Source organism: Echiichthys vipera (assembly GCF_963691815.1).
Source record: "Echiichthys vipera genome assembly, chromosome: 18".
Classification (NCBI taxonomy): domain Eukaryota; kingdom Metazoa; phylum Chordata; class Actinopteri; order Perciformes; family Trachinidae; genus Echiichthys; species Echiichthys vipera.
Window position 1 is genome coordinate 13,076,055 of NC_139843.1, and position 25,001 is coordinate 13,101,055.

The 25,001-nt window shown below is 41.5% G+C and overlaps 3 protein-coding genes across 3 annotated transcripts; 2 read left to right on the plus strand and 1 right to left on the minus strand.

The window, feature by feature from the left end:
* Positions 1 to 2,123: 2,123 nt before the first annotated feature.
* taco1 (translational activator of mitochondrially encoded cytochrome c oxidase I) lies at positions 2,124 to 4,973 on the plus strand. Its single transcript, XM_083933430.1, has 6 exons — positions 2,124 to 2,175; positions 2,316 to 2,580; positions 2,665 to 2,771; positions 3,031 to 3,164; positions 3,723 to 3,885; positions 4,157 to 4,973. The coding sequence occupies exons 2-6, from the start codon at positions 2,319 to 2,321 to the stop codon at positions 4,364 to 4,366; spliced, it is 876 nt and encodes a 291-aa protein (XP_083789556.1). The 5' UTR covers positions 2,124 to 2,175; positions 2,316 to 2,318; the 3' UTR covers positions 4,367 to 4,973.
* Positions 4,974 to 9,105: 4,132 nt separating this feature from the next.
* On the plus strand, positions 9,106 to 15,669 carry kcnh6b (potassium voltage-gated channel, subfamily H (eag-related), member 6b; the record flags this gene model as incomplete). The annotated part of the gene is made up of 11 exons (XM_083933387.1): positions 9,106 to 9,249; positions 10,336 to 10,761; positions 10,982 to 11,375; positions 11,485 to 11,684; positions 11,784 to 12,036; positions 12,123 to 12,316; positions 13,056 to 13,164; positions 13,311 to 13,571; positions 13,745 to 13,925; positions 14,163 to 14,367; positions 15,373 to 15,669. The coding sequence occupies 11 exons, from the start codon at positions 9,106 to 9,108 to the stop codon at positions 15,667 to 15,669; spliced, it is 2,664 nt and encodes an 887-aa protein (XP_083789513.1).
* Positions 15,670 to 16,227: 558 nt separating this feature from the next.
* Positions 16,228 to 23,364, minus strand: LOC310961165 (DDB1- and CUL4-associated factor 7-like). Its single transcript, XM_083933151.1, has 7 exons — positions 22,941 to 23,364; positions 20,686 to 20,844; positions 20,033 to 20,144; positions 19,775 to 19,893; positions 19,436 to 19,645; positions 19,084 to 19,201; positions 16,228 to 18,124 (listed from the first exon to the last, which is right to left on the minus strand). The coding sequence occupies exons 1-7, from the start codon at positions 23,076 to 23,078 to the stop codon at positions 17,952 to 17,954; spliced, it is 1,029 nt and encodes a 342-aa protein (XP_083789277.1). The 5' UTR covers positions 23,079 to 23,364; the 3' UTR covers positions 16,228 to 17,951.
* Positions 23,365 to 25,001: the final 1,637 nt, after the last annotated feature.

The following is a 25,001-nucleotide window of genomic DNA, read 5'->3' on the forward strand; positions in this document are numbered from 1 at the left end:
GAGAGAGAGAGAGAGAGAGAGAGAGAGAGAGAGAGAGAGAGAGAGAGAGAGAGAGAGAGAGAGAGAGAAGGGGAGCACTAGGGAAGGAATCTCCTCCTTTTCAGTTCTTTGGGCTGTTGTCTATCAGCATGGGTTTGTCTTGATTGGCTGTAGCTTCCATGATATTTAACTCTTTGTGCTCCTCTGCTGTGGCCATCTGTCTTTGCCATCATGTTTGCGTCTCTGTTTGTTTGTCTATTGCTGTGTTTTTCCACCATTCAATGCCGCATATATTCATCACACATATATTGTTACAAAATACAGTATGTTCCTGTTTTTCAAAACCTGGAAAAGAGGCCGGGTCATATTATTATCATTATTATTATTATGAGAATATCCCATCATATCCTAAATAGAAGCAGCATGCTTTAATAAATTTTGGTCAGATGCCAAGAGACCAGCATTTCTTTTCCAGTTCCCACGCAGGGACATTTGAGAGGACACTGATACAGACCAGACTCACACGGCTCACTGTCTGTGCCAACAACAGTGAACCGATTATCGCTATAATGCTTACCGCCCTGACACTTGCAGATATAATGAATACACAAGCCATATGGAAAAGATGAACAATATTTTGGTGTGTATTGCTGTTATTTTTGGGGATCTGTTGTTTTTGTTAACACTCTAGGGAAGAGTTGCATGAGAATAAACACACATATTGTAAAAAAATGAATACTATATCTGTATGGAAGAATACATTTAGGCCTTTTATATGAGGAGCTAACCCACTCTGTGGATATTTGACATGAAACTATTGGTAACTAGCACCTAAAATGTCTTTCATCCTAATGCTTTAATCATTGTTATTTTGAATTATATACTTATTTTAAAACCAGCTACAACACATACTAAACAAGATACTGCTTTATAACTGAGTAAATAAGTAGTTATATATTAAAACATGATTAAAGTTCGGATAATTCTGAATAAGATTACATAGACCAGACAAACAACAACAACAACATTTAAGTTTTATACATTTATGCAGGTTAAAATAACTAAAGGTATACAAACACCTATGGGAATAATATGCAGCCAAAGGCCAAACTTCAATTAAGACAATTTAATTCTGTTAAAGTTGTGATCACAAAAAAAGAAAAAAAGAAAAGTATAGTGAAAGACTAAAACATGCTACTTAGGAAATTAATTCTAACTAAATTGTTTACGTTTATAATAGTCACAAAAGAGAAAAACATACTTCTTCAATTAAGAATAAAGAATGTCGTTTTCATTACCTATAAGTGGGCAGATTAGCTCAATAGTTAACACCAATCTTTCACTTTTTGATAAAAGCATAACATTTGGAAGATGTGAATATGTTTCAAACACATCTGGATATTGGGCCACCTTAAAGCGCCCCCTAGTGGGTTGTGGATTTGTTATTCGAATAAATGAATGATGAATGAGAACTAGTGCCAGAAAGAGTAACCTACAAGTTACCCTATAGTGGAATTTGCAAAAAGCTCTGCAGGTGCAAGAAAGCTGCTCTTGTGTGCACAGGCCCCTGCCTCTGTGAGTGTGAGAGCTAACCATATCTCTCATTAACTTAAGGTTAAAGGTCAGTGTTTCATCTATTTTGTATATTCAATATACTGAAAATAATCAATCTAGCAATATAATCTGGGAAATTATTATTTCTTTTTTATTTTTAAGGAGCAGCAGACGTTTACAAGCCAAAGAGGAGGCTGCAGTCTGTGAATGGTAATATTGAGACCTGATAAAATGTTATAAAAAGTTTATATTCTTTTCTTTTAGACTGTAATAAAGCGTTTGTCATTTTAACATGTCTCTACATTATATCTGTGGTGCTGAAAACATGAAACAGCAGCTGCAGGGAAAGGCAAAGCATCCCGCACCAGTAACCACATGCGGCCCAATATCAAGATTCATAAAACACGTATTCAGCCATGAGTGTAGCAAATGTGATGCTTTCATCACAAAATGAACGATTGTTCAGCTAACCGCCCCACTACAAGCAAGCTGCTTTCATGGAAATGTTATGGTCGCTTTGCTGGGCTTTTATTTTGAAGGGCCGATTTCTGACGTAAATATCTGACGTCGCAACCCAGGAAGTACAGGTACAGTGCGGAGAGGACAGCAGCAACTGAAGTGTTCACCGGACTGGTCAAAACTGTACGTTTGAAAGCTCCATGCTGTTTCATTTATTTATCGATATAAAAAACAATGTTTTCTAAAGTTAAAGGTCTTCCCTGCAGACGGAGGCTCCACCTGTAGATGTTACTGTAACAATATGTGTGTGTTTGTGTGTGAAGGGCATGGCGGGGGTGGCGGTGCTGAGGGCTCTCCGGACCCTGCGCCCCGGGACACTCGCCCCGGTGGAGTGCGTCCTCCCGCCGGCTTCACGCGTGGCGTACCCGCCGTGGAGGACCTCTGCTGTCAGGGCGCTGCAGCTGCGCTCCGCCTTATGTGCCGGACACAACAAGTGGTCAAAGGTGAGACACATTAAGGGACCTAAAGATGATGCGAGGGCCAGGGTGTTCATGAAGCTCGGCATGATGATAAAGATAGCTGTGAAAGGTGAGAATAAAGAAAGAGAACAATTTAAATCACAGTGTGAGTGTTTTTCTTGACAACTGATTTCAGTGTGGGTGTCATTTGCAGAAGGTGGACCCAACCCAGACCTCAATATAAACTTGGCTCAGGTACTGGAGCAGTGCAGGAGCAAGAACATGCCTAAAGTCTCCATAGATGCTGTTATCAAGAGTGCGGTAGGTTGACAACACACTGGCACATGTGGGTGAATAATAAATAATAAGAAACAAAGGTGTGAGTAAGGTGTTGGACCACAACACACCATTTTAACAGCTTGAATGTCCCCTCATGTGTCACCTGTCTGTACATGGAGGCTAGAGCAGATCTATAGATTACACGTGACTTCACCGGTACAGAACATATAATAATGTTGGTATAGTGTTGGTATAATATGCTGCAACAAACGCCTTCATGTCGTTTCACTTGGCTCTACAGGAAAAGGCTAAACCGGTATCCCAGTACATGTTTGAAGCTCGGGGGCCCGGCAGATGTTTGCTGCTCATCGAGGTCCTGACTGACAACCACTCGCGCACCCTACAGGAAATCAAATGCCGACTTAACAGAAACAGGTCAGGAGTGGCTTCCTACGATCTTGTTCTGATGTGACTGTACGCGTGAACACTCAAACATAAAGTATATCATGCGCTTCCACCTGATCGGCTTGACACAGAAGCTCAACAGGCCAGAGGAATTGGAAATGGTAAATGGACTTATACTTACAGAGCGCCTTTCTAGTCTTCTGACCACTCATTCACGCATACCAGTGTCTTGCCCAAAGATGATGCGCTCTGGCCCACAGCTGCCCCAAATTGTAGGCAATATTATAGTAGTTATTAGCAGTAATTTATAAGTAATTATACACAAGAGTACGTGGTGATCATGGAAGTTGGTGTACAAATGGCAGTTGCCACTAGATGTCCCTGTACAAACACATTTGTCTTGGTTGAGAAGCTGCTGGCACAGAGGCAGAAAGGACCACTTAAATACAGCAGACATGGAAAAAAGACTAATACAAATAAAAACTCCCATGTGGTTTATGTATTAAACAGAAATGATCACATCTGACAGTTTTTTTAAATGTAGGATTTTGAGGTCTCTCAGAGGTGTAATTCTGTACTCGCCCACAGAGGAATAATGGCGGACGGAGCCCGTCACAACTTCAGCAGGAGGGGGGTAGTATTGGTGCCGGGCCAGAACATCTCGGCCGAGAGAGCTCTGGAGCTTGCTATCGAGGTGGGAGTTGAAGATGTCCAAGAGACCGAGGATGAAGAAGAGCAGCCCCTCCTGAAGGTCAGACATGAAGACAGACATTTGAGGGAGCATGTCCCTGTAAACTAGAAGGGTACTCAGTGATCCCAGACCTCCCCCAAGTTATGCCTTATTTCTCAGACCGAAAATTACTTTCCTGAATTATTCTAACAAAACATGAATGCAGCACAACTAACTGCCCTGTCTCGCAATGTGAACAAAGGTGAAAAATAAATGCGTGTATCAATATGTAATGAATATAATATGTTGCAGCTCCACCACCGTTTAACTAATAGTGTGATCTGCTTTTCAGTTTATTTGTAACATGGCGGATGTGAGGACGGTGCGAGCCTCATTGGAGGAGCTGGGAATGCGGATTACGTATGCCGGATTGGAGTTTGTTCCCCGCACCTTCTCCTCCCTGGACCAGGACCAGCTGGAGGCTGCTTCAACGCTAATAGAAGCCCTCAATGACTATGGAGACGTAGTACGAGTTTGGGACAACATCCAGGCTGACAGCTGAGCATGCCCTCTCAAGACTTGGTGGACACTGTATATCTTATATGTAGGATTTTTGATTTCACAGAAAGGATGTCTGTACTGCTTGTCAAAATGCCTCATACTACTTATCATTATCAGTGTGAAAATATGAGTGTACTGGTCGTTCTGATGCTTTCTTTGTGGTCCTTGTTAAGATGTAAAGTGAGATTTCTTGAGTGTTTTCTATTCTCATACTGCACTAACAAGTAAAACATTAACAGCAGGCCCCAAGCATACAGAACATTAACTGCCACCACTGTCCTTCAGGATCAAACTCAAAGTGGTTCATCTTAAGTTGTTTTTTACAAACATGCTTCTTTAGAGTGAAACACAGTAAAATAGTTTCCACATTTGCATTTATTTTATTGGCAGGTGCTGAAGAAACCAACCAGTTTGCCAACTAGGTCTTTAAAAGTTGGCAAAAAAGTATAATATGAGGTCCCTTTTCATTAGCTAATTGATCCTTGGATCCCAAAGAAATGCAAATGTTTTATCAAAGTGAAATTTGACTTATTAGTTGAGGAAAGAAACCATATTTATGTATTAACAAGGATCAATTTAAAATATTTTCTTTTAAAGAAATACTAAATGCCTCTTTGAAATGTATTAAAATTACATCTACTTCTTTATCATAATATATGAATATGCAGCCTTTCTTTGTGGAGTTTGCATGTTCTCCCCGTGTCTGCGTGGGTTTCCTCTGGGTCCGTGGTTTCCTCCCACAATCCAAAGACATGCACGTGTTAGGTTAATTGATGAGTCTAAAATTGCCCGTAGGTGTGAATGGTTGTCTGTCTCTGCTCGTCTCTATGTGCCCTGTGATAGACTGGCGTCCTGTCCAGGGTGTACCTCGCCTCACGCTCGATGTCAGGACGTTCAGAGGGAGCTTAACAACAAGATCAGAGAGGCTAAGGACAGCTACAGGAGAAAGCTGGAGATGAAACTCCAGCAAAACAACATGAGGGAGGTCTGGAGTGGCATGAAGACCATCACAGGCTTCAGACCAGCTAGCGGTGGATCTGATGGCAGTGTGGCTGGGGCTAATGAGTTGAATCTGTTCTTCGACAGGTTTGACACTGCAGCCCAGGCCCCTGCTGTCTCTCCTGCTGACTGTCTACAGCCATCACTGCTTCTGACCCCCCCTCCTCCTCCTGTTAGCACCTTATTCAACGCCATGAGACCCTCACACCCATCCCCCTCTCTTCACACCTCTCCTGGCTCCCCTGCTACCTGCCCTCCTCTCACTCTGGACTTCGAACCTCCCCCTGCTCAACCTGCACAGTTTACACCGCTTCAGGTACGGAGACAACTGAGCAAACTCCACGCCGGTAAGGCTGCAGGCCCTGATGGTGTCAGTCCACGGGTTCTCAGAGCCTGCGCCGAACAGCTATGTGGAGTTCTACACCGCGTCTTCGAGATGAGCCTGAGCCTCCAGAGGGTCCCTGTGATATGGAAGACGTCCTGCCTCGTTCCTGTGCCAAAGACGCCGCAGCCCAGCGGTCTCTCTGACTACCGACCGGTGGCACTGACGTCTCATATCATGAAGACCCTGGAGAGACTCGTCCTGGAGCAGCTCAGGCCTATGGTCAGGCCACACCTGGACCCCCTGCAGTTCGCCTATCAGCCCCGGATTGGAGTTGAGGATGCCATCATCTACCTGCTAAACCGTGCCTACACCCACCTGGACAAGCCGAGGAGCACTGTGAGGGTCACTTTCAACACCATCAGGCCTGCTCTACTGGGTGACAAGATGAAGGCGATGCTGGTGGATCCCCCCCTTGTTTCCTGGATTGTGGACTACCTCACTGGTCGACCACAGTACGTGCGCCTGCGTCACTGTGTGTCAGATACAGTGGTTAGCAGCACTGGCGCACCACAAGGGACTGTTCTCTCTCCTTTCCTCTTCACCCTTTACACCACGGACTTCAGCTACCAGACAGAGTCTTGCCATCTTCAGAAGTTTTCTGATGACTCTGCTGTAGTGCGATGTATCAGTAAGGGTGAGGAGGCTGAATACAGGGCTGTGGTTGACAACTTTGTCACATGGTGTGAGCTGAACCACCTGCAGCTCAACACAGCAAAAACCAAAGAGCTGGTGGTGGATCTGAGGAGGACAAAGACACCAGTGACCCCAGTTTCCATCCGGGGGCATAACGTGGACATTGTAGAACACTACAAATATCTGGGGGTGTTCATTGACAATAAACTGGACTGGACTAAGAACACTGAAGTCCTTTACAAGAAGGGACAGAGCCGCCTCTATTTTCTGAGGAGGCTCCGCTCCTTCAACATCTGTCGGACCATGCTGAGGATGTTTTATGAGTCTGTGGTGGCTAGTGCTTTTATGTTTGCTGTAGTGTGCTGGGGCAGCAGACTGAAGGTTGCAGATGCCAACAGACTCAATAAACTGATCAGAAAGGCCAGTGACATTGTGGGGGTGGAGCTGGACACCTTGGCTGCAGTGTCAGACAGGAGGATGCTGTCGAAGGTGCGGGCGATACTGCAGCATGGCTCTCACCCTCTCCACAACACTCTGGCTGAACAGAGGAGCACCTTCAGCCAGAGACTGATTGCTCCTAAATGCACCACTGAGCGCCACAGGAGGTCATTCTTACCTGTGGCCATTAAACTGTACAACTCATCTCTTTAATTACCGGACTCTTGACTACTTAAAACAAAACAAAACAAAATATAAATATCTGTTCTCATTTCATTTCATTTGCCATAACAACCTAATTGTACAGTGTATATATCTCAGATCGTATTTACACACTCACTTCAGATTGTTTACTTGATTGTTTATTATTTATTTGAACTGTATTTTATTGGCTATTTATTAGCTACTTTAGATTTATTTTAATTGTATTTTATTTTAATCTTTACTTTATTTTATTCCTACTTTATTCATCTTTATGGCTTGTTTCTACTGTGCACGGAGCATTGGAACGAAAGAATTTCCCCCCGGGGATCAATAAAGTATTCTGATTCTGATTCTGATTCAGCTGGGATCGGCTCCAGCCCCACCGCGACCCCGACCCCGGGATAAGCGGATGAAGATGAATGAAATTTATTTCCATTTTTAGAAGTTTAACTATTAAACAAGAGGCCTCAATTCAATTCAATTTCATTGATAGTGCCAACTCATAAGTTATCTTAAGACATGTTGCATATAAAGTAGGTCTAGACCACACTGACTTACTTATGAATTACAGAGACAACAATTCCTCCATGAGCAATTGCAAGTTGCAGCATCTATATATCTTCCTTTCCTTTCTCATACTTCACTGAAAACTACATTCTCAGTGCATATGCTCTGGAAGTTGCACACATGTAGGTTGCGTATTGGACCGTGTTTGGCTTCGACATTACTTGTGCATCGCGCTTTACGTAGACATCTAAATATGGGATCCAAGGTGAACATGTGGACACATTTTCCCTCTTCAGAAGAAGAAAAAACAGCTACAACTACAGCACAGTGGAGCTCAACCAAACAAAAAGCTCAAAATATTTAACAAAAAACTTCAGATGGCTGAAGGTTACAGCTGAAGGACATTTTGAGCCAGTGACATCACAGGTCATTACCCCCACGTATTACTGTAGTGTCAACAATATGGCAGTCAATAAGTTCCCACATTAACGGTATGCACGCAACATATTGAGCGGTCACTATACATTTAGCCGGACAATTGTTTTTTACACCAGTCTCATTTATGTCACAGCCTGAACTATATTTTAGACCTACACCACCAAACTAAACTGCACACAGCAACACTGAAACGGTAATTTGATGTTAACGGGGGAGTCCAGTGTAATGGCTCTGATCCCATTTGCTCTGTTTATCAATGCCCATCATTGATTTTCCTGTCCGTTCCTCTCAGCTATAGCATGGCATTGATTGGTTTCCTGTGTGGGTGAATGTAACTCAGCAACATGCAATCTGCAGGCCAGTCCTCTGTCTTATGCCATAGTGGAGGGTCCGACATCGACAAATTAGTTTTGCCTAAATATGAACCATGAAAGAGGAGATAGAATGTTTTCGTAGACCCTTGTCCAAAGTGTCCCGAAGGATGGATATTTGAGTCATGGCTGCTTAGTGGTCCAAGATTAAGAAAGGTCTGACATTCTGGTGTCAAATCAGGTACGTTGTGTTTATTTACTTTCAATAAAACTTGGCTTGGTCATGGTTTTATTACAAGATTTTTCTGTAACTGTTGCTTTCGCTATGCAGCAAAACTGAGTAAAGAGGTGAGACTATAACGTGTTTAAGGAGCAGAGTTTTTGGGAGGGGCACAACTGGATGGGCATTCTGGGCAATCAGATATCAATTAAATGTCACTGAGTAGTTGTAATTGGTATTATGTCGATTTTTAGATATTAAGAATGTCACAGTTCAGTCAGCAAGTGAAATGAGAGGATATACAGTATATATACACTGTATAGATGTATGTTAAAGTATTGCATTCATTTTGAGATATTTCCAAGGCAAACTGTAAAAGTATAAGGTAAGGTATAAGCCCAGAAAACTACATCATGAGTACAGTAATGTAGTTAATGAATGCTGTAAGTTTAGGAATATTAGTAGTGGGCCAAATGTCTTTGAAGAAAAAGAAAGAAAAAAGGACAAGATGACAGAACAAAAGTAAAAAATATTGCTTACAATCTCTTTGGACTGAATAGAAATAAGAATGTGTCTTCCGATCCCCTGTAGGCCAGCAGCACTCCATGTCTGACTCAGAGCTTATGAAGTGTGGGGGACAAGCCAGCAGGGGCCCCGAGTGCTGCTCGCCACCAATTCCCAGGATGGAGCTGCTCAGCCCCTCCAAGGTGAAGGACCGCTCTCAGAACGTCACAGAGAAGGTCACACAGGTACGGGGGCAGAGAGCCAGGAAGTCCTATTTAAAAGCTCTAAATGAACGAATGTGGCCATCATTTCAAATGCCCCACAAAGGGCTCACATTTATCCTGTTTCCAGGCTCCCAAAAAGTTGCCATGAGCGAAGAGAGCAATTTACTTGCCCAATTATGGAAAAAGAAATAGCCCAATTATGGAAAAATCAGTAGACGGTTTGGTGGATGGGTGTTTTCCTACTGGGTGTGAAAAGCAAAGTTACATTCAGCCACAGCTCAATTCAGACCCATGTAGTTACTGTTGGAGCCCTGGGGCTCGGCATTCTGCATCACTGGGTTTGTGGGATGGTGTGTGATAGATATTAAATAACTGCATGTGTTTGCAACAACCTGTGACCTTGCTGCACGGGACCACATGTTGATTCCTGTCTGTCCATATATATAAAACTCTCTATTTTGTCAGTGAGATTCATCAGGGCGGAGAGTGTTGATTGGAAATTGGGCTAAAGAGAACATGAGGACTGTGTCGGCACATGAACTCAGTTGTCTGATTGTGACGCCCAGATCATTGTTAAAGCCCTACAGCTCAACAGCAACCTCAGTCAGCTCTGCTACCGCTGAATGCAGCACACACTTGTTATAGCTTTTTAATCATCTGGGAATAATCGTGCTATCTGGATGTAATTTTTGCTCAAGTCTCGCCTCCTTTGAGAGTCACAAATGGAAAGGAGGGCCAAGGATTAGTTTGACCTACAAGGTCACAGAGCGATCAACCTCCAGCAAGAATTTGGTGAAACCAGTATGTCTTCTCGAAAGGTCAGTTGGTTAGTACAAGTTCAGAGAATGTACTTGTTTTTCTTTTAAAGCAAAATATGAAATCTGCTTGTGTCAAAGGGAGAAGAGTTGAAGTTCTTTGATTGGTTAATGTAGCAGTATTCATTTACTGTCTGTGAGAATAAATTGTTTTTCCATGTATTAAACATTACAAGTAACAGTCCACATTAAAAGCTCAGATTTCATTATTGAAGATTAATAATTGAAGTAACATTAGAATTTAATGTGCATTGGGAAAATCACTGCATACTGATGCATTCTTTACGTGTAGGTACTTTCTTTGGAGTCTGATGTACTGCCTGAATACAAACTCCATGTGCCAGAGACAACATGGTGGATCTTGCTTCACTACAGCCCATTCAAGGCGTTCTGGGACTGGATAATTCTTCTCCTGGTCCTCTATACAGCTGTTTTCACTCCGTACTCAGCTGCCTTCCTCCTGGATGAACACGGAGATTTACGCCAAAGGAGCTGTGGCTACACATGTAACCCTCTGAATGTGGCAGACCTTATGGTAGACGTGCTGTTTATTGTGGATATAGTCATCAACCTTCGCACAACGTACGTGGACAAAAACGACGAGGTGGTCACACAGCCGAGCCGGATAGCTAAGCAATACATCAAAGGCTGGTTCCCTATTGATCTTTTTGCAGCAATCCCTTTTGACCTTCTCATTTTCCGATCTGGCTCTGACGAGGTAAGATCTCTGTCTTTCTGCAAATTTAACACGATTATTCTTTTCAGAATTCTTTTTTTCAGAAGTTCACATTGTTCGTAATGATTGTCAAATAATAGCATTTCATTGTACTGTACAAAAGTGTTTAAACTTTTTCTATGAGTTCTCTGAAGTTACCATCAATTGAACAGCCATTTCCCGTCCTAACCCCTTCTCTTTCCTGTCATTAATGGACACCAAGATGGCAACCTTAACAAGCCTACTGAAAACAGCTCGGCTGTTGCGATTGGTCCGTGTTGCACGAAAGCTGGACCGGTATTCTGAATATGGGGCTGCTGTCCTGTTCTTACTCATGTGCACCTTTGTGCTCATTGCCCATTGGCTCGCCTGCATTTGGTACGCCATTGGCTTTGTGGAGAGGCCGTACACGGAGACCGGCTGGCTGGACAACCTGGCTGAACAACTAGGCAAGTCATACAACGACAGTGACACCAGCTCCGGTCCATCAGTCAAAGACAAGTACGTCACCGCTCTCTACTTCACCTTGAGCAGTTTGACGAGCGTGGGGTTCGGTAACGTTTCTCCAAACACCAACTCCGAAAAGATCTTCTCCATCTGCGTCATGGTCATTGGCTGTGAGTTAAATAACACTGTTAGGGACAGTATCAAATATTACAATTAAAATGCCACAATCACCAGGGATTTATTATAATCTCTGCATATGCATTGCTTCTTCTGTCTCAGCTCTCATGTATGCCAGCATATTTGGGAATGTGTCTGCCATTATCCAGCGGCTGTACTCTGGTACAACCCGATACCACACCCAGATGCTGCGGGTCAAAGAATTCATTCGATTCCACCAAATCCCAGGTTGCCTTCGCCAAAGACTGGAAGAGTACTTTCAGCACGCTTGGTCCTATACAAATGGTATCGACATGAATGGTGTAAGTAAAATTTGACTGTAACTGCTGTCAAGGTTGTTCAGTATCCCTGTTTTGCATCCATTTGCTGAAATATTGATGGTCTTGTCTTCCCATATTCAGGTATTGAAGGGATTTCCACAGTCTTTGCAGGCAGACATCTGTTTGCACTTGAACAGATCTTTGCTAGAGAACTGTAAGGCTTTCAATGGAGGCAGTCAAGCCTGTCTGCGTGCCTTGGGTATGAGGTTCAAGACAGTCCATGCTCCTCCAGGAGATAGGCTGATCCACTATGGAGACATTCTAGACTCTCTCTTCTTCATCTCACGTGGTTCCATCCAAGTCATCAGGGATGATGTGGTGGTGGCCATATTAGGTATCTAACCATAGATGATTCTGGTTTCTCAAAAATAATCCCAAAACATCTTTTACTTGAATAAAAAAATGTTCATGCTCTTGCAGAAAAGAATGACATCTTTGGAGAGCCCATCCACCTCTACGATGAGCCGGGCAAATCCAATTCAGACGTACACACCATCACCTACTGTGACCTGCACCGCGTTCTGAGGGATGACCTGCTGGAGGTCCTCGATATCTATCCCAGCTTTGCAGACAACTTCTGGAGGAACCTGGAGATAACCTTTGACCTGAGAGATGTATGTTGACAGTCGGTTACAAGAAACCAAACTAAAAACATCTTTACAATTTACAATTATAGATGTTTTTTTTTCCTCATTGAAATGCAGAATATTTGACCATCTCTCATTAGTATTAGCATTTCCCCCCTAGCCTGACATTGTTAGACTAATTCCAAGGGGCATTACCGGCGGTGCAGACCAAAATGCCTTCTGACGCAATTAGACAGACCTACAACCAATCGAAGCGATAAATGTCAGTTACATTCCGTAACTACGCTCGGTAACTAAATTCTAGCATGGCACTCCTCTCTGTCGGTCAATGTCCTAAACCTCATGAAATAAATGATTGTGATAGGTCCACACATGGACTGCAGAAGTGTCTGGTTTCCAGACTAATTTCCCACCAGAAGAAAAAAATATTTGGACCACTTATCAGCTAGTTGCATGTGATGTAGGTTCAAAGGAGCCTCGGTTTAGCTTCAGTACCAATAACACAGACTTGAATGGAGCTACTGTTAGTATAAGTAAAGTACTGGTAGCTAAAAGAAACTCTTGTGGAGTGCCTAAGTAATATCCCTGGATCTGGCTGGATGCCTTTGTTGCATGTAAATCCCCATCTCTCTCTATTCCTTATATTTGTCTTGCAAAATAATTCCCTAAATAATCTGGTTAGTATTGCACCCTTAACCACCCAAGAGGGGATTCCCTTTTAGAATTTCGATTTGTTTATGACAGTTTTTCTTTCTGTATTCATCAGGCTGATCAAGTACCACCAATAGTAACAACTGATGATTCTGGTGATGACTGTGGATGTCGCCACAAGTCAAGACACAGAATCCACTCCCTTGACTGTCGAATCCGGCCAGGTGAGATATGTGTCCCTCGCTATCCCTGGTATCTAACAGAAGAACTTTAAATGAACAGACTTGGTTCTGATGTCTGGTAACCTTAAAATGGAGTGTGACAATATTGGTGAAAGTATAAAAGAGTAAGAGTGCTTTCTTGTGAACAGATGGAATTGATCATGAAGACTCATACCCTCTTCAGTCCTTCTGTCATCGTCACTCAACTCCTCAGGCCCACTGGGATGACTGCTGTAGCTGTGAATCCCCATGTTCCCAGTCTAGTGAAGACCTGGCTAAACCTCTTGCCCACAGTGCCAAAGTGGAGCTTTACCCTCCAGAAGATGCCAGTCAGAACTACACCCCATCTGTAGTGCAGCTGCTCCCCCCGAGTGGCACCTCGGTGGGGAGAGAAGCAGTGGTGGACAAGTGTCAAGAAGGTACATGGATCAGAGTTTTAACTACAATCTGTCCTGGAAAGACACACAGGGAAGGGTTTGAGGTTCAGATAATGATTGATGTTGCAAAGTGATTTATTTTTTAGTAAAATCAAATATACATGGAAGAAAGAAACCTTCCACCACTTTCTTTATATCTTCATCAGCTTCATCTTTAAATGTGCCGGGGATGTATGGATACTGGCCAGAACGACAGTCGCAACAGTTTTCTAACCGTGCCTGGCGTTCTTCCTCTGTGCGCAACTCATACCACCCACCACCATTCACAGAAGAACGGCCCAGTGAGCTGGAGTCTCGGCTTGAGGTTCTACATTCACAGCTCAACAGGTGAATTTAATGATGCCCTCAGATGGTTTTAAGTATTGATACAAGACACTGTAATAAAAATGAGAGTGGCTGGTTAGGTCAGAAAATATTTTCAAATCCCAAGGCCACTGCATAGAAATCTCCCATGTCTCATTTATGTGATTTATTTTTTTCCATTCCATCGGCTTGAAAGAATATTCCTGGATAGTGGTTCTGACTACACTTAACATCCACTACCATCTTCTCTTAATTTCCCAGACTGGAAACTCGCATGACAGCCGACATCAATGTTATTCTCCAGCTTCTGCAGAGGCAGATCACCCCTGTACCTCCTGCGTACAGTTCTGTATCGTCTAGCACCCTCCCTACTGATCCATCTGGCCTCTATGGGACTGGGACACCAGTGCTGCACAGCATGTACCCAATCTCCCCCATACAGTTGGACAACCGGACACCAACACAGGTAGAGAATAAGACCAGCTACTACTAACAGAGATTTGTTCGTAGTCTTTCACTTTAAGGTCAAATATTGTATAAAGGTGACATTTCCTTTTTCATAGATTATAAAGTAGGTCAACATGCCATATACTGTACACTAGAGACCAAAATTAGAGAATAAATTATTAATACTTTTTTTTAATTCTGAAATACTGTTATTTTTTATTGTTAAGAAGTTGATACAATATCTGCTGTGGCTATACCACTGCTGTACTAGCATGTTTTTTTTAAATGTCCAAGGCATTTCAACAAAAACCTTCATTTTGTGAAAAAAAACAGTGAGCAAAATTAGAGAGAAACCCCATAGAGAATCTCTGGAAAATCCTTGGCGACAAAGTAAAGGCTAAGAAACCCACTACAATTAGTGAACTGTGGAAGAGACTGAAGAAGAACGGACCGAGATCAAACCAGAGCATTGTGAGAAACTAGTGATGTCCTGTGGGCGCAGATGTGCTGAAGTCATTCAAAGCTGTGGCCTCTACACTTACTTTTCTTTTTTGAATCCTATAGCCCGAAGAAAACATTGTTTAAATCTTCTCTTCTGACACAGTTGTTACTGTTTTCTCCACAAAATAAAGGTTTTTGTGTCTTGGTTATTTAAAACAGACTAATATGGCAGTGGTATAGCCACAGCAGATATTCTATCAAATTTCAGAACAAATCAAGTAGTTATAATTTCTCTAATTTTGATCTCCACTGTATATAAGTAGTAAGTGCTGCTACAGCACTGTTGCAACTGTGCAGAGACGCAGAGAGTATAGACATGAAAGAAACACTGACCAATCAGAGCAGACTGGGCTTTTTTGGGAGGCGGGCTTAAGGACACAGGCGCTAACACAAAGCATTTCAAAGAGTATGAGAAAAATAATGTCTCTGAACATTAAAGCATGTAAACATGTTCATAAAAATGAGAATAGCAGGTCCACTTTATGACATACAAATAAAAAGGTATGTCATTTCTTTCCTCTAGAGCTCTACCCAGACTGACCTGCAATTCACCAAGAAGTCCCAGGAGTCACTGTCTAGCGGTATCCATGTGACGGTGGCGTCGGATGACACCATGTTCATGGCCATCACCCCCGAAACTGAGACCCACACAGGGTTGACGCCGCTGCTGGCCCGGCCATCAGTCAAATCCTCTCTTCTGGAGAACCCAAAGCTGTGCAGCACCCTCCGCTACCCCTCGCTGCCGGGGAACCTGGACCTCACCTCAGGACTGGCTGAGATCAAGAAACACCTCTCAGACCCTGTGCTGCCTGTCACCTGAAGACCTTCAGTAAAAGAGTTATCTTTAACCAGTGTGACTTTGGAGGTACCAATACACTGCTTCTTTAAGACAATTATCATACTTTTAAAAGGACATTTGCTAATATGCAGTATTTGCGTGATAGATAATGCAGTGTCAAATTTTCTTCACATCTCGTCCTGTTTGACATCTTCTTGTTCCGTCCCGGGTCAGTACATTTTGTGAGTGCCATCCCCAAAGCTTATATCTTGACCAGAAAATAGTCCAGCACATAACACCTTGTTAAACCAGGCTAGCTATTCTACCGTTTTCTTTGTGCTAAGCTAAACAGCTACTGGCTAAGACACGGGTGGCATCGACCTTCTCATCTAATTCTCAGCCAAAAAAAGCAAATAAGTGTTTCCCACAATGTCAATCGGTTTCTTTTCTGAGGTATGTATAACTATTTCAACAAAAGCACATCACATAAACATATTTGATAGGGATCCATTGAATTTGGTTAATAAATAACTCTGAGGACGATACATAGGCCTTCATTGTGGGAGTTTCCTAAATTACTGCAAATGAATCATGAACAAGTGGTTTTCTGACTTTATGTTTAGCAAATAATTACACATCATGACCCTGTACTGAAACACCTACAACAAGTAAGAAAAAACTCCTGTTCACATCCCACCCCAATCCCAATATCACAACAAAACTCGATATCACAACAGGACTCACAGCATTCGTTATACAATGTCAGTCTTCTAGGCTGTGACAAAAATGTAAGTTTCTCTATATTGTAGAGATCTGGGATGATGGTGTACTTCAGACAGTATTCTCTCAGCATTATACAGTAACTGGAAGAATACAGCTTTTGAACCTATCATTTTGAACTGTAAATCTGTACTATAGAAGAGAGTAACACATGAGGCCGCGCCCCCATCCAGGTGAAATCAAATGGCTGCCTTTGACTGGCGGTAAATACAAATCCCGCCATAATCTGTCCTGATTTCGCCTATTTTACGTTAACCGCCCTGTAAAACTCTTGTAATGACTAACGTTAGTCAGGAAAACTATAGCTATAGCTATATTATGTTGTTGCCTGGCAATGGCCAATATATGGGAACAAAATCAAAGAGTTAGGGAAAGTTTGTCCATACAGTTCATCAGAGAAGTGGGTAAACGAGCCAGTGTCCAGAGGTGACACACCCGCACATTTATTCCTACCTCATTGAATCACCAGGTAATGCTATGACAACGATCACTTGTTTTTGTCGTTTTAGTAGGCTGTGAAACAAAAACAGCCAAGGCTTTGTCCACCTAAGGTTGAATATGTACTGTCTTTCTCTCTCTGACACACACACACACACTCACTGCATCTTTTTGACATCATTCTGTCAATAAATATGGAAATATTACATGTAATTCCTCAAATGCAATCAGATTTTTATAAACTGGGTATTCACTGTTTTTCGTATTGGCGTCTATAGAACAGAGGTCCGTTCTCAAGGGGGCGTGGCCTTTACGTGACGTAGGGTTGCTCTCTCCTATAGGTTCTTAACAATATGTTGATGAGTCACCTCACTGTGACATAACTTTCTAAATATAAAACTTATGTCTAATGGATTGAACTGAGAGGGACCGTTTATGTATAGCACACTAATGGTCATGTGAATAAAATAATTGGTGCACAAATTACAAAAACAAATCTGTATTATGGTCAATGGTTAATACTAGTAAACTGTTGCAAATATAATGCATATGTCACAACAGAGATGTTCTTCATATCACAAATGATATGCAGTTGAATGAGATACATGTATTTAAAAGGTTTAAAAAAACAATTGAATATATGAACACTTAAACCCACTTTTAATCCACTTTTAAGTGTGGCTAAACTACATTTTTGCTGCATCATAAAAATGGATGAGGATGTGGTAATGGGTAAAACTCTACGTACAATGCACCATGTAGTGTATAAAAACATGTAACTGATGAGCCTTTTTGTCTGTGAGAAACATGCTGAGAGCTTTAAGGCTATTGAACCGTGGTTCATTTCTGCACATGACGACAGTTCCTTGAGACTTGGTTACCATTTTTGTTTTGGCGTTCCTTTGAGTTCTCTGATACAGAACGTCTAAATATTGTATCAAAGCCAAGCATACTCTAGTTCTCACCCAGTTGAAAAAAAGCTTTACACACATAATCTGTATCAACATGAACCCAAAAAGAGCATGAAGTGAATATTGCTCCGTCCTTCTTAAACAGCTTGTAAATCCAACTGAGACTGGTTTGCCTCATTTCTTCATAACTGAAGCTCAGACTCGCAGGATTTCCAGGCAGTTGTTGTAGCAGATAGCGATCCAGTCAGGCTGGGTGGTGGCCCACTGGACATTATTGATCTCTCCCTCGGCTGTGTAGGCCAGTATAGGGTCCTCGATGGCCCGCGGCATCTGCTGGATGTCCCAGATTAGAGCCTGGTGGTCCTCCGCTAGACCGAGAGAAGGGGACGATTGATTTAGATTGATTTATCGTATTTAAACAGGAAGAAAACAATGTTACTAAACACTACGTTACTGGCCTGAATACTATTTTTAACCATGCTTTCTTATTCAGCAGGACACAACCACATCAAAGCAAGATCAGGGAAACAAGTAAAGGATAAAGTAAATTAAAAACAGCTCATCAGTGTATCATACTACAGGACCAGTGCAATGTACAAACTGTTGACTGTTTGTACATAGTATCAACTTACACAGTATTATGCATGCAACTATTTAATGGTTGTTTTGGACAAAATTATCCTGGTACGACATTGATCTCAGGAATAACCCCTGGGAATTGGTTAGTGGAGATGGTAAGCTCTGACACTCTGCTCTCTTTTCTTCAACACTGCAAATTCTGCTCAGATTAATCACCTCGGAGCCAACATCTGATGCGACTGCAATTGATCATCCGTCATCATGAGATCAGTCGGACCTTGCCTCACAATCAATTCAGTAACTGTAAGATGGTCTGAACATTTGCCTATGTCCTTAAATGTATGGCCGTTGTTTAATGATTCTTAAACCCTGTAGGTTCATTTCATAATGTGCAATAGTCTCTTCTGCTGTTAGTAGGGATGGTCTTCATTTCAGGCAAGGTGGTGGGGCCCAAGAATACGATGCAGGAGACACTGAACTTGATAATCAACTAAAAAATATACATTTAATTCTCTTTCTACCACTTGTGCACTTAAGGTCACACTGGTTTGTTAAGTTGATACGTAGCATATGAACGGCTCCCTCTCGTGCTCCTCGTCAGTTGCTGCAATTATAGTCAAGCTTGAACTGAGGTGTTCCCCCCTAATTCTGCAACAACTACTAATATATTTCTAGGCAAAGCCCTCAACCTGCAAACAAGCTTCTGTGTGACGGATTGCTAACTGTTTTTTCAGTAAAACCTGCGTACCTGCTGTACAGATGTGACAGGAGGAGTGTGGCGCCCAGGCAATGCCATTGACGCAGGCCCTGTGGTTGTTGAGTCTGGCCACCGGAGTACAGGGCACACGCACATCTAAGATCACCACCTGAGGATAAGAAGAAAGAAATGTTACCCAATCATTTAAAAGAAGGACATCAATTTACAATTCTCAAAAAAATAAAAATAGCGCCTGGCATCCCCAGACTAATTGCAATTGATTTATTATTCTGGGCCAGCTGACTCAACATAGACTATTTACAAGCATATCAAGTGTTTTAAGTAAACACTGAAAACAGAAGATGATGATGATGACACCTTTTATTTTCATAGCACCACTGACCTCCATGCTGTCCATCGCCATGGTGACCAGGTAGTTGGGGTCCTGCTTGTTCCAGCAGAGCCGGAGCAGTGGGTGGTGCTGGGGGTCTTCATAGATGATAGTGCTGTGTTCAAGGTGACGGAGGTCAAACATGCGGACAGAGCCGTCCGCTCCCACTGAGGCGAACATGTCCCTGCCACCACCTGCTCGGCTGAAGGAGATGTCGTACACCTACAATGCAACCACACAGTGAGTTCTGATCAGTAAAGTGAGGAGCAAACAAGATGGGAACGTTACTCCAAGATGATTTATAAGTACCATTTTATTAAACACAATACAATTATTAAAGGTAACATTTACCTCTTTGTCATGGGCAATGAGCTGCGTCTTGACATGACCCGACACTAAATTGACCCTGCCCAGCACCTGTCCAGTCTCCAGCCCCCAGATCGTACAGGTGGTGTCGATGCTGGAAGTACCTGCACAAAAAAAACGTTATCTCCATTTCAAATAATGACTGTATGTGAGTGACACTCATCATTTTTAATAATAATAATAATAAATAAAATCAATCAATCAATTATGTTACTCTGAGGTAACCCTGCACTGAGTTTTTACCTAACAAGTTTGGGTCCACCTCGTTCCAATCAAAGGATGTGAGTGGTGCACAGAAGTCAGAATTCTTGTTGTTGTTGAGCAGGCACTCCAGTCGTGTCTCAGTATCACCCACCTGTCAGTAGAAACACGTCTTTATTTGTGCATTTAAGGGAGTTAATACTGAACACATGCACATTGTTTTTTTACATATACACACACACATATATATATATCGTACATACGTATATATGTGTGTAAAACAAACAGCACCGTCAAGTTGAAAGAAATTGATAAAGTGAGGGGAAAAAAGAGAAGAATGGTGGTAAAACTAGTTGTTTACGTTCTAGCTGAATTTGCCTCAGCAGGAACACCGTTGTACATTTGTCATAGTTTTAGACAACATTACCCGAAAAAGCATTTATGGCAAAATCAGCTTCAATTGGGAGTATCAACGTATAAAAGAAAAAAGGAAAACAAAACACTGTTTCTGTTTCCTGCTGTGGCATGAGAGAGCGTTAGTTATGAGCTGGATGCCGGCACCACATGGTTCATCCTGAACTTTAAGTATGGACAAACAGTAAACAAAATATCATAGTGATGACGTTGTGAGGGCTGCTATTTGCATTTCTATGACTACAGGAGGATATGGGTTCAGGTCAGACTGGTCCTCTTACCCTCCAGATTCTCAGGTAGTCTCCACTGGTGGCCAGCAGGTCAGGATACGCTCCTTTGCTGTCAGGAATCCACATGACCTTGGTGGTGGGGTAGGGATGGTCGAAAGTGTTTCGACAGACAAACTCTGAGTTCTCCTCCTCTAGACCAACTATCTGGACCTGTGGACACACAACAACAACTCACTGTAGTGTTACTGGGCGGGGGACAGTTCAGTCTGTCAGGAGAGTGACAGGTGGGGATGACTCTAGGGACCCTGTGATGGTATAATCCAGTTTGGGATACCCGTTTTCCACAATTCTCAGCCTGAACATGTTAATTGTCTACTCATATTTCTCAACTCTTAGTAATACCACCATATGTGCCATTTCCGCTTGTGCTGATAGTAACTAAACAAATGATCCATTGAATTGGTATTTACACCTATGCTAATTACTGTTCTGTCATAAGGAAATTTAAAAAGCTAGAAGTTCTCAAGATCTTAGATTATATAGTTCAATTCTATTTTATTTATAGTGCCAAATCATAACAAAAGTTATCTCAGGACACTTTACAAATTAGGTAAAGACCACACTCTATGATAAACAATCAGTGAGTAATAAAACAGATAAAACAAATTAATGCAAGATGAAATTAAACTAAAGAAAAAATTAAGAAAATAAGACAAAAAACTTGTGTAATTCTTTATTGATAATTGATTAATTAAACCACTAACCTGTTTTCAAATTAATGCAACTGAAATCCACCATTTGCATTGCAGTGGAAAATGTCCTAACATTCATGTTGTAATTTTCGAATGAGGGCAAACTGCTCCCTACGATCATCACAAAATATTTTATAAAAGCACAGGCATGTTGATATTAATGTCACACAGAAACGTATCCCTAGGCATGACGCCAACTAGTTGGTTAATATACTGTGTTGGCTTTGACAGGGGGCCTGAAGCAGAGGGTAAACATGTTTACTGTAAAAAAATATTAATTCATACTGTAACACTCGTCCAATCAGTTGCATTTCAGATTTGTGTATAAAACGTGCACAATTAATTTAACCATTATCTTAGAGAAATACTTTATGCATAAAATTATTTGGCTTAAACTATCCTCCTTTTATATTTGTAAGATTCAGATTTTAAATCATATTTGACCACTATGGAAAACTCAAAAAAATAAATTGGAAAAAAAAAAATATATTATATGATTTAGGCATTTAAATGTACTCCTTTAGTTTAGCAGCAGACCCCATACGTTTGTGTTTTTGTTATTCGTCATTCCTTTTACTAAGTCTTACTGCCTTTGTACTTTTTAAATTTATGTTACTCGGGATTTAGAAAAAAACTGTTTGCATTGTGGACAACTTTGGAAGATGCAAGTAACGTTTATATTTATGGAGGACTAAACATGTCTCAATAAATAAATGCATGCATAAGGTCGCAGACGCCAACAGACTGAACAAACTGATCAGGACGGCTGCTGATGTCGTGGGGAAGGAGCTGGACACCCTGAGGACCGGGGCAGAGAGGAGGATGCCGTCCAGGCTCCGGTCTGTCCTGAACAATGTTTCCCACCCTCTCTACGACACACTGGCCCAGCAGAGGAGCACCTTCAGCAGAAGACTCATGGCACCCAGATGCACCACAGGAAACCTTTCCTGCCTGGGGTCATTAAACTATACACCGCATCCCTTGGAGAGTCTGTCACCTCCTCTCTGTAATATGGACTAAATCATAAACAATCTGTTCTTCAGCACATTATTCGGGTATTTTTGATCTTGTATATATTCACTACTGTAAATATAATATATATTCTGTTTTTTTCTTATATATGTTGACTGTATAAAATGTGTTGTTTATGTATCTGGAGTTTTGTAACGAAGAGAATTTCCCTCTGGGATTATTAAAGTATTTCTGATTCTGATCTGATAAACAAATAAATGCTGAAATAAATAAATAAATGCATGAATAAATGGGACCTCCTCCCTCATTATCCAATGTACACAGAAATAAAGAAAGAAATAGTTGAGCAAAAATGTAGAAATAAATGTAAAGCACTTATTGAGTCATCTAATTCAGCCTGTATTTGTTCATTTATTGCTGCATTGAATTATTTCCGCATATATTTAATATATTTGAAGTCATGTTGAGTCCTCCACATATATTGGATCTTTTCATGATATAAACATGTATAAAAGAGTGTCTCCATCACTGGTCGAGTCTGTTGTTAACCAGCAGCCCGGGACCAGAGGAAGTCAACGTTACCTTGTTATTGTACTCCTCCACAAAGCTGCCGAGCGCCAGCCGGAACCGTTTGTCCGGTCGGACGCTCCAGTTCATGGCGTACACCGTCCACGGCGCCTCATACTTGTAGATTTCTTTACGTTTACCGTGTAGCGACATCTTCACCGCGTAAACACAATAACCGCTAAGCGTCAACAGAGAACAAATGCCCGGCAGGGAAACAAGACACTTAACGCGCTGCAACGACCACCTATGCTAAGCTAGTTAGCTCACGGATAGTCTTCGCTACCGTTGTGTGATTTATGCCGTACTAAGCTCGTCAATTGATGAGTCCATGTAGTCGTGGCGCTTCCCCGGCGGTCAAAGCTTCACGTTATGACACAAAATAAATAGGTACATGTATCAGATTAAGCGCACACGGCTGCAGAAAGATGTTCGTCATATGGCAGCAATGGCGGCGACAGCAGGACAAAAATAATGCGACGAGCGCGTCATCGAGACCGCTGGTGCTGCGTTCAGGAGCTGGCACGAATGTCGTAATTATCATAACTGATCACAAAAACGGAACGGCGAGAAATGTAAGGAACAGAGTTCATATTAAGTACTGTTGCAGTGTATTTGGGTTTTTTCTCCCTACAACTTCAATTTTCCCTTGCATTTAATTGTTTCTATTTTATTTAGTTTATTTATTTATACATTCTTAATGAGTTTATATTCTGGATATTTAAAAGTTTATAATTTTCAAGATTCAAGATTCAAGAAGCTTTATTTATCCCGAGGGAAATTATTGTGCAACAGTTTGAATACAAAGATGGGAAAGGATCAGAGTAACAATAAGCTAACATAAACATCGCTTGATTTATCTGACGTTAGCTTTATTTTGATTTGATTTATGTTTATGCTTATTGTTACTCTGATCCTTTTCCGCCTTTGTATTGAAACTGTTGCAAAATAATTTCCCTCGTGATAAATAAAGCTTCTTGAATCTTGAATCTTGAATCTTGAATAATCAAATCAAAATAAAGTTATCGTAAAATAAATCAAACAATGAACTAAGTTTGACAGATTGCAACAGACATTGTGGTTAAGCGTAGGTATATACAATATACAACAATTTTTGATTCAATTAAATAAATATGCAAGATTAAATAAATATGCAAGAAATTATAATAATTATAGATGAAAAATAAATTGTATTCTGTAAGATACCTTAAGTAAAGCTTAAAACAAATAAATAAATTCTATGCTGTTTACTAACAATGAATTATGGACAAGGAGTGGGATTAAATAAGTGAATACTTCTTCCCACACCTTTTCAGACATGTCAAAAACAACAAGGTGTGTAATCTGATCATTTTCTGTATGACCATGTTTGAAATCAATTTAAATCAAATCAGCGTCCAACAAAGTCTTTTTACAACTTTACAGAAGGATAGTTTACAAGAAGAACTTGAAGGCCGCATTATAGAGGATGTGCTCCTCATTTGAGAAACTATACTAAGGCTTTACCAGTTAAGACTCAAATCTCTTTTGAATCCTTCAGAATACCTCAGGTCGTAATTCAGGACCATTTCTTCCCTCATGTCATGCCTGCACATATCGGGACAATCCTCATTTTGCTGTGGTTTTGACCCTTATGTTGCCAATGCCGTCTGAAAAGCAACACTCCTCCAGCTGCTCTGTAGCCTGACTTTCACTCCTCGTCAGACTTGAGCCAGTGTAACCTCAGCAGTACTTGTGTACTACCTGTAAAAGCTAAAAGAACATTTGCGTGTGGCTTTTATGAGTGAGTTTCCATGGAAGTGTTTGCAAATTCTGATGATATTTGCATCACTTTTGACGAGCAGACATTAATGGATATTTAAGGGCATCAACCATTCAACATCTTGACTTCAACATTACAATCATTACCCTGCTCATAGTTAGAAACTGGGACAGATGTTGAGACGCCCTACAACGTTATTCTCTGCTCTCTGGTGGCACCTATTCGTGAATATGGTTATCATTAAAATCGTAGTCATTTTTCCTCCCTTTTTAGCCACGCTATTGGAATCCGTTTTATTGTCTTGTGCTCAGTGACTC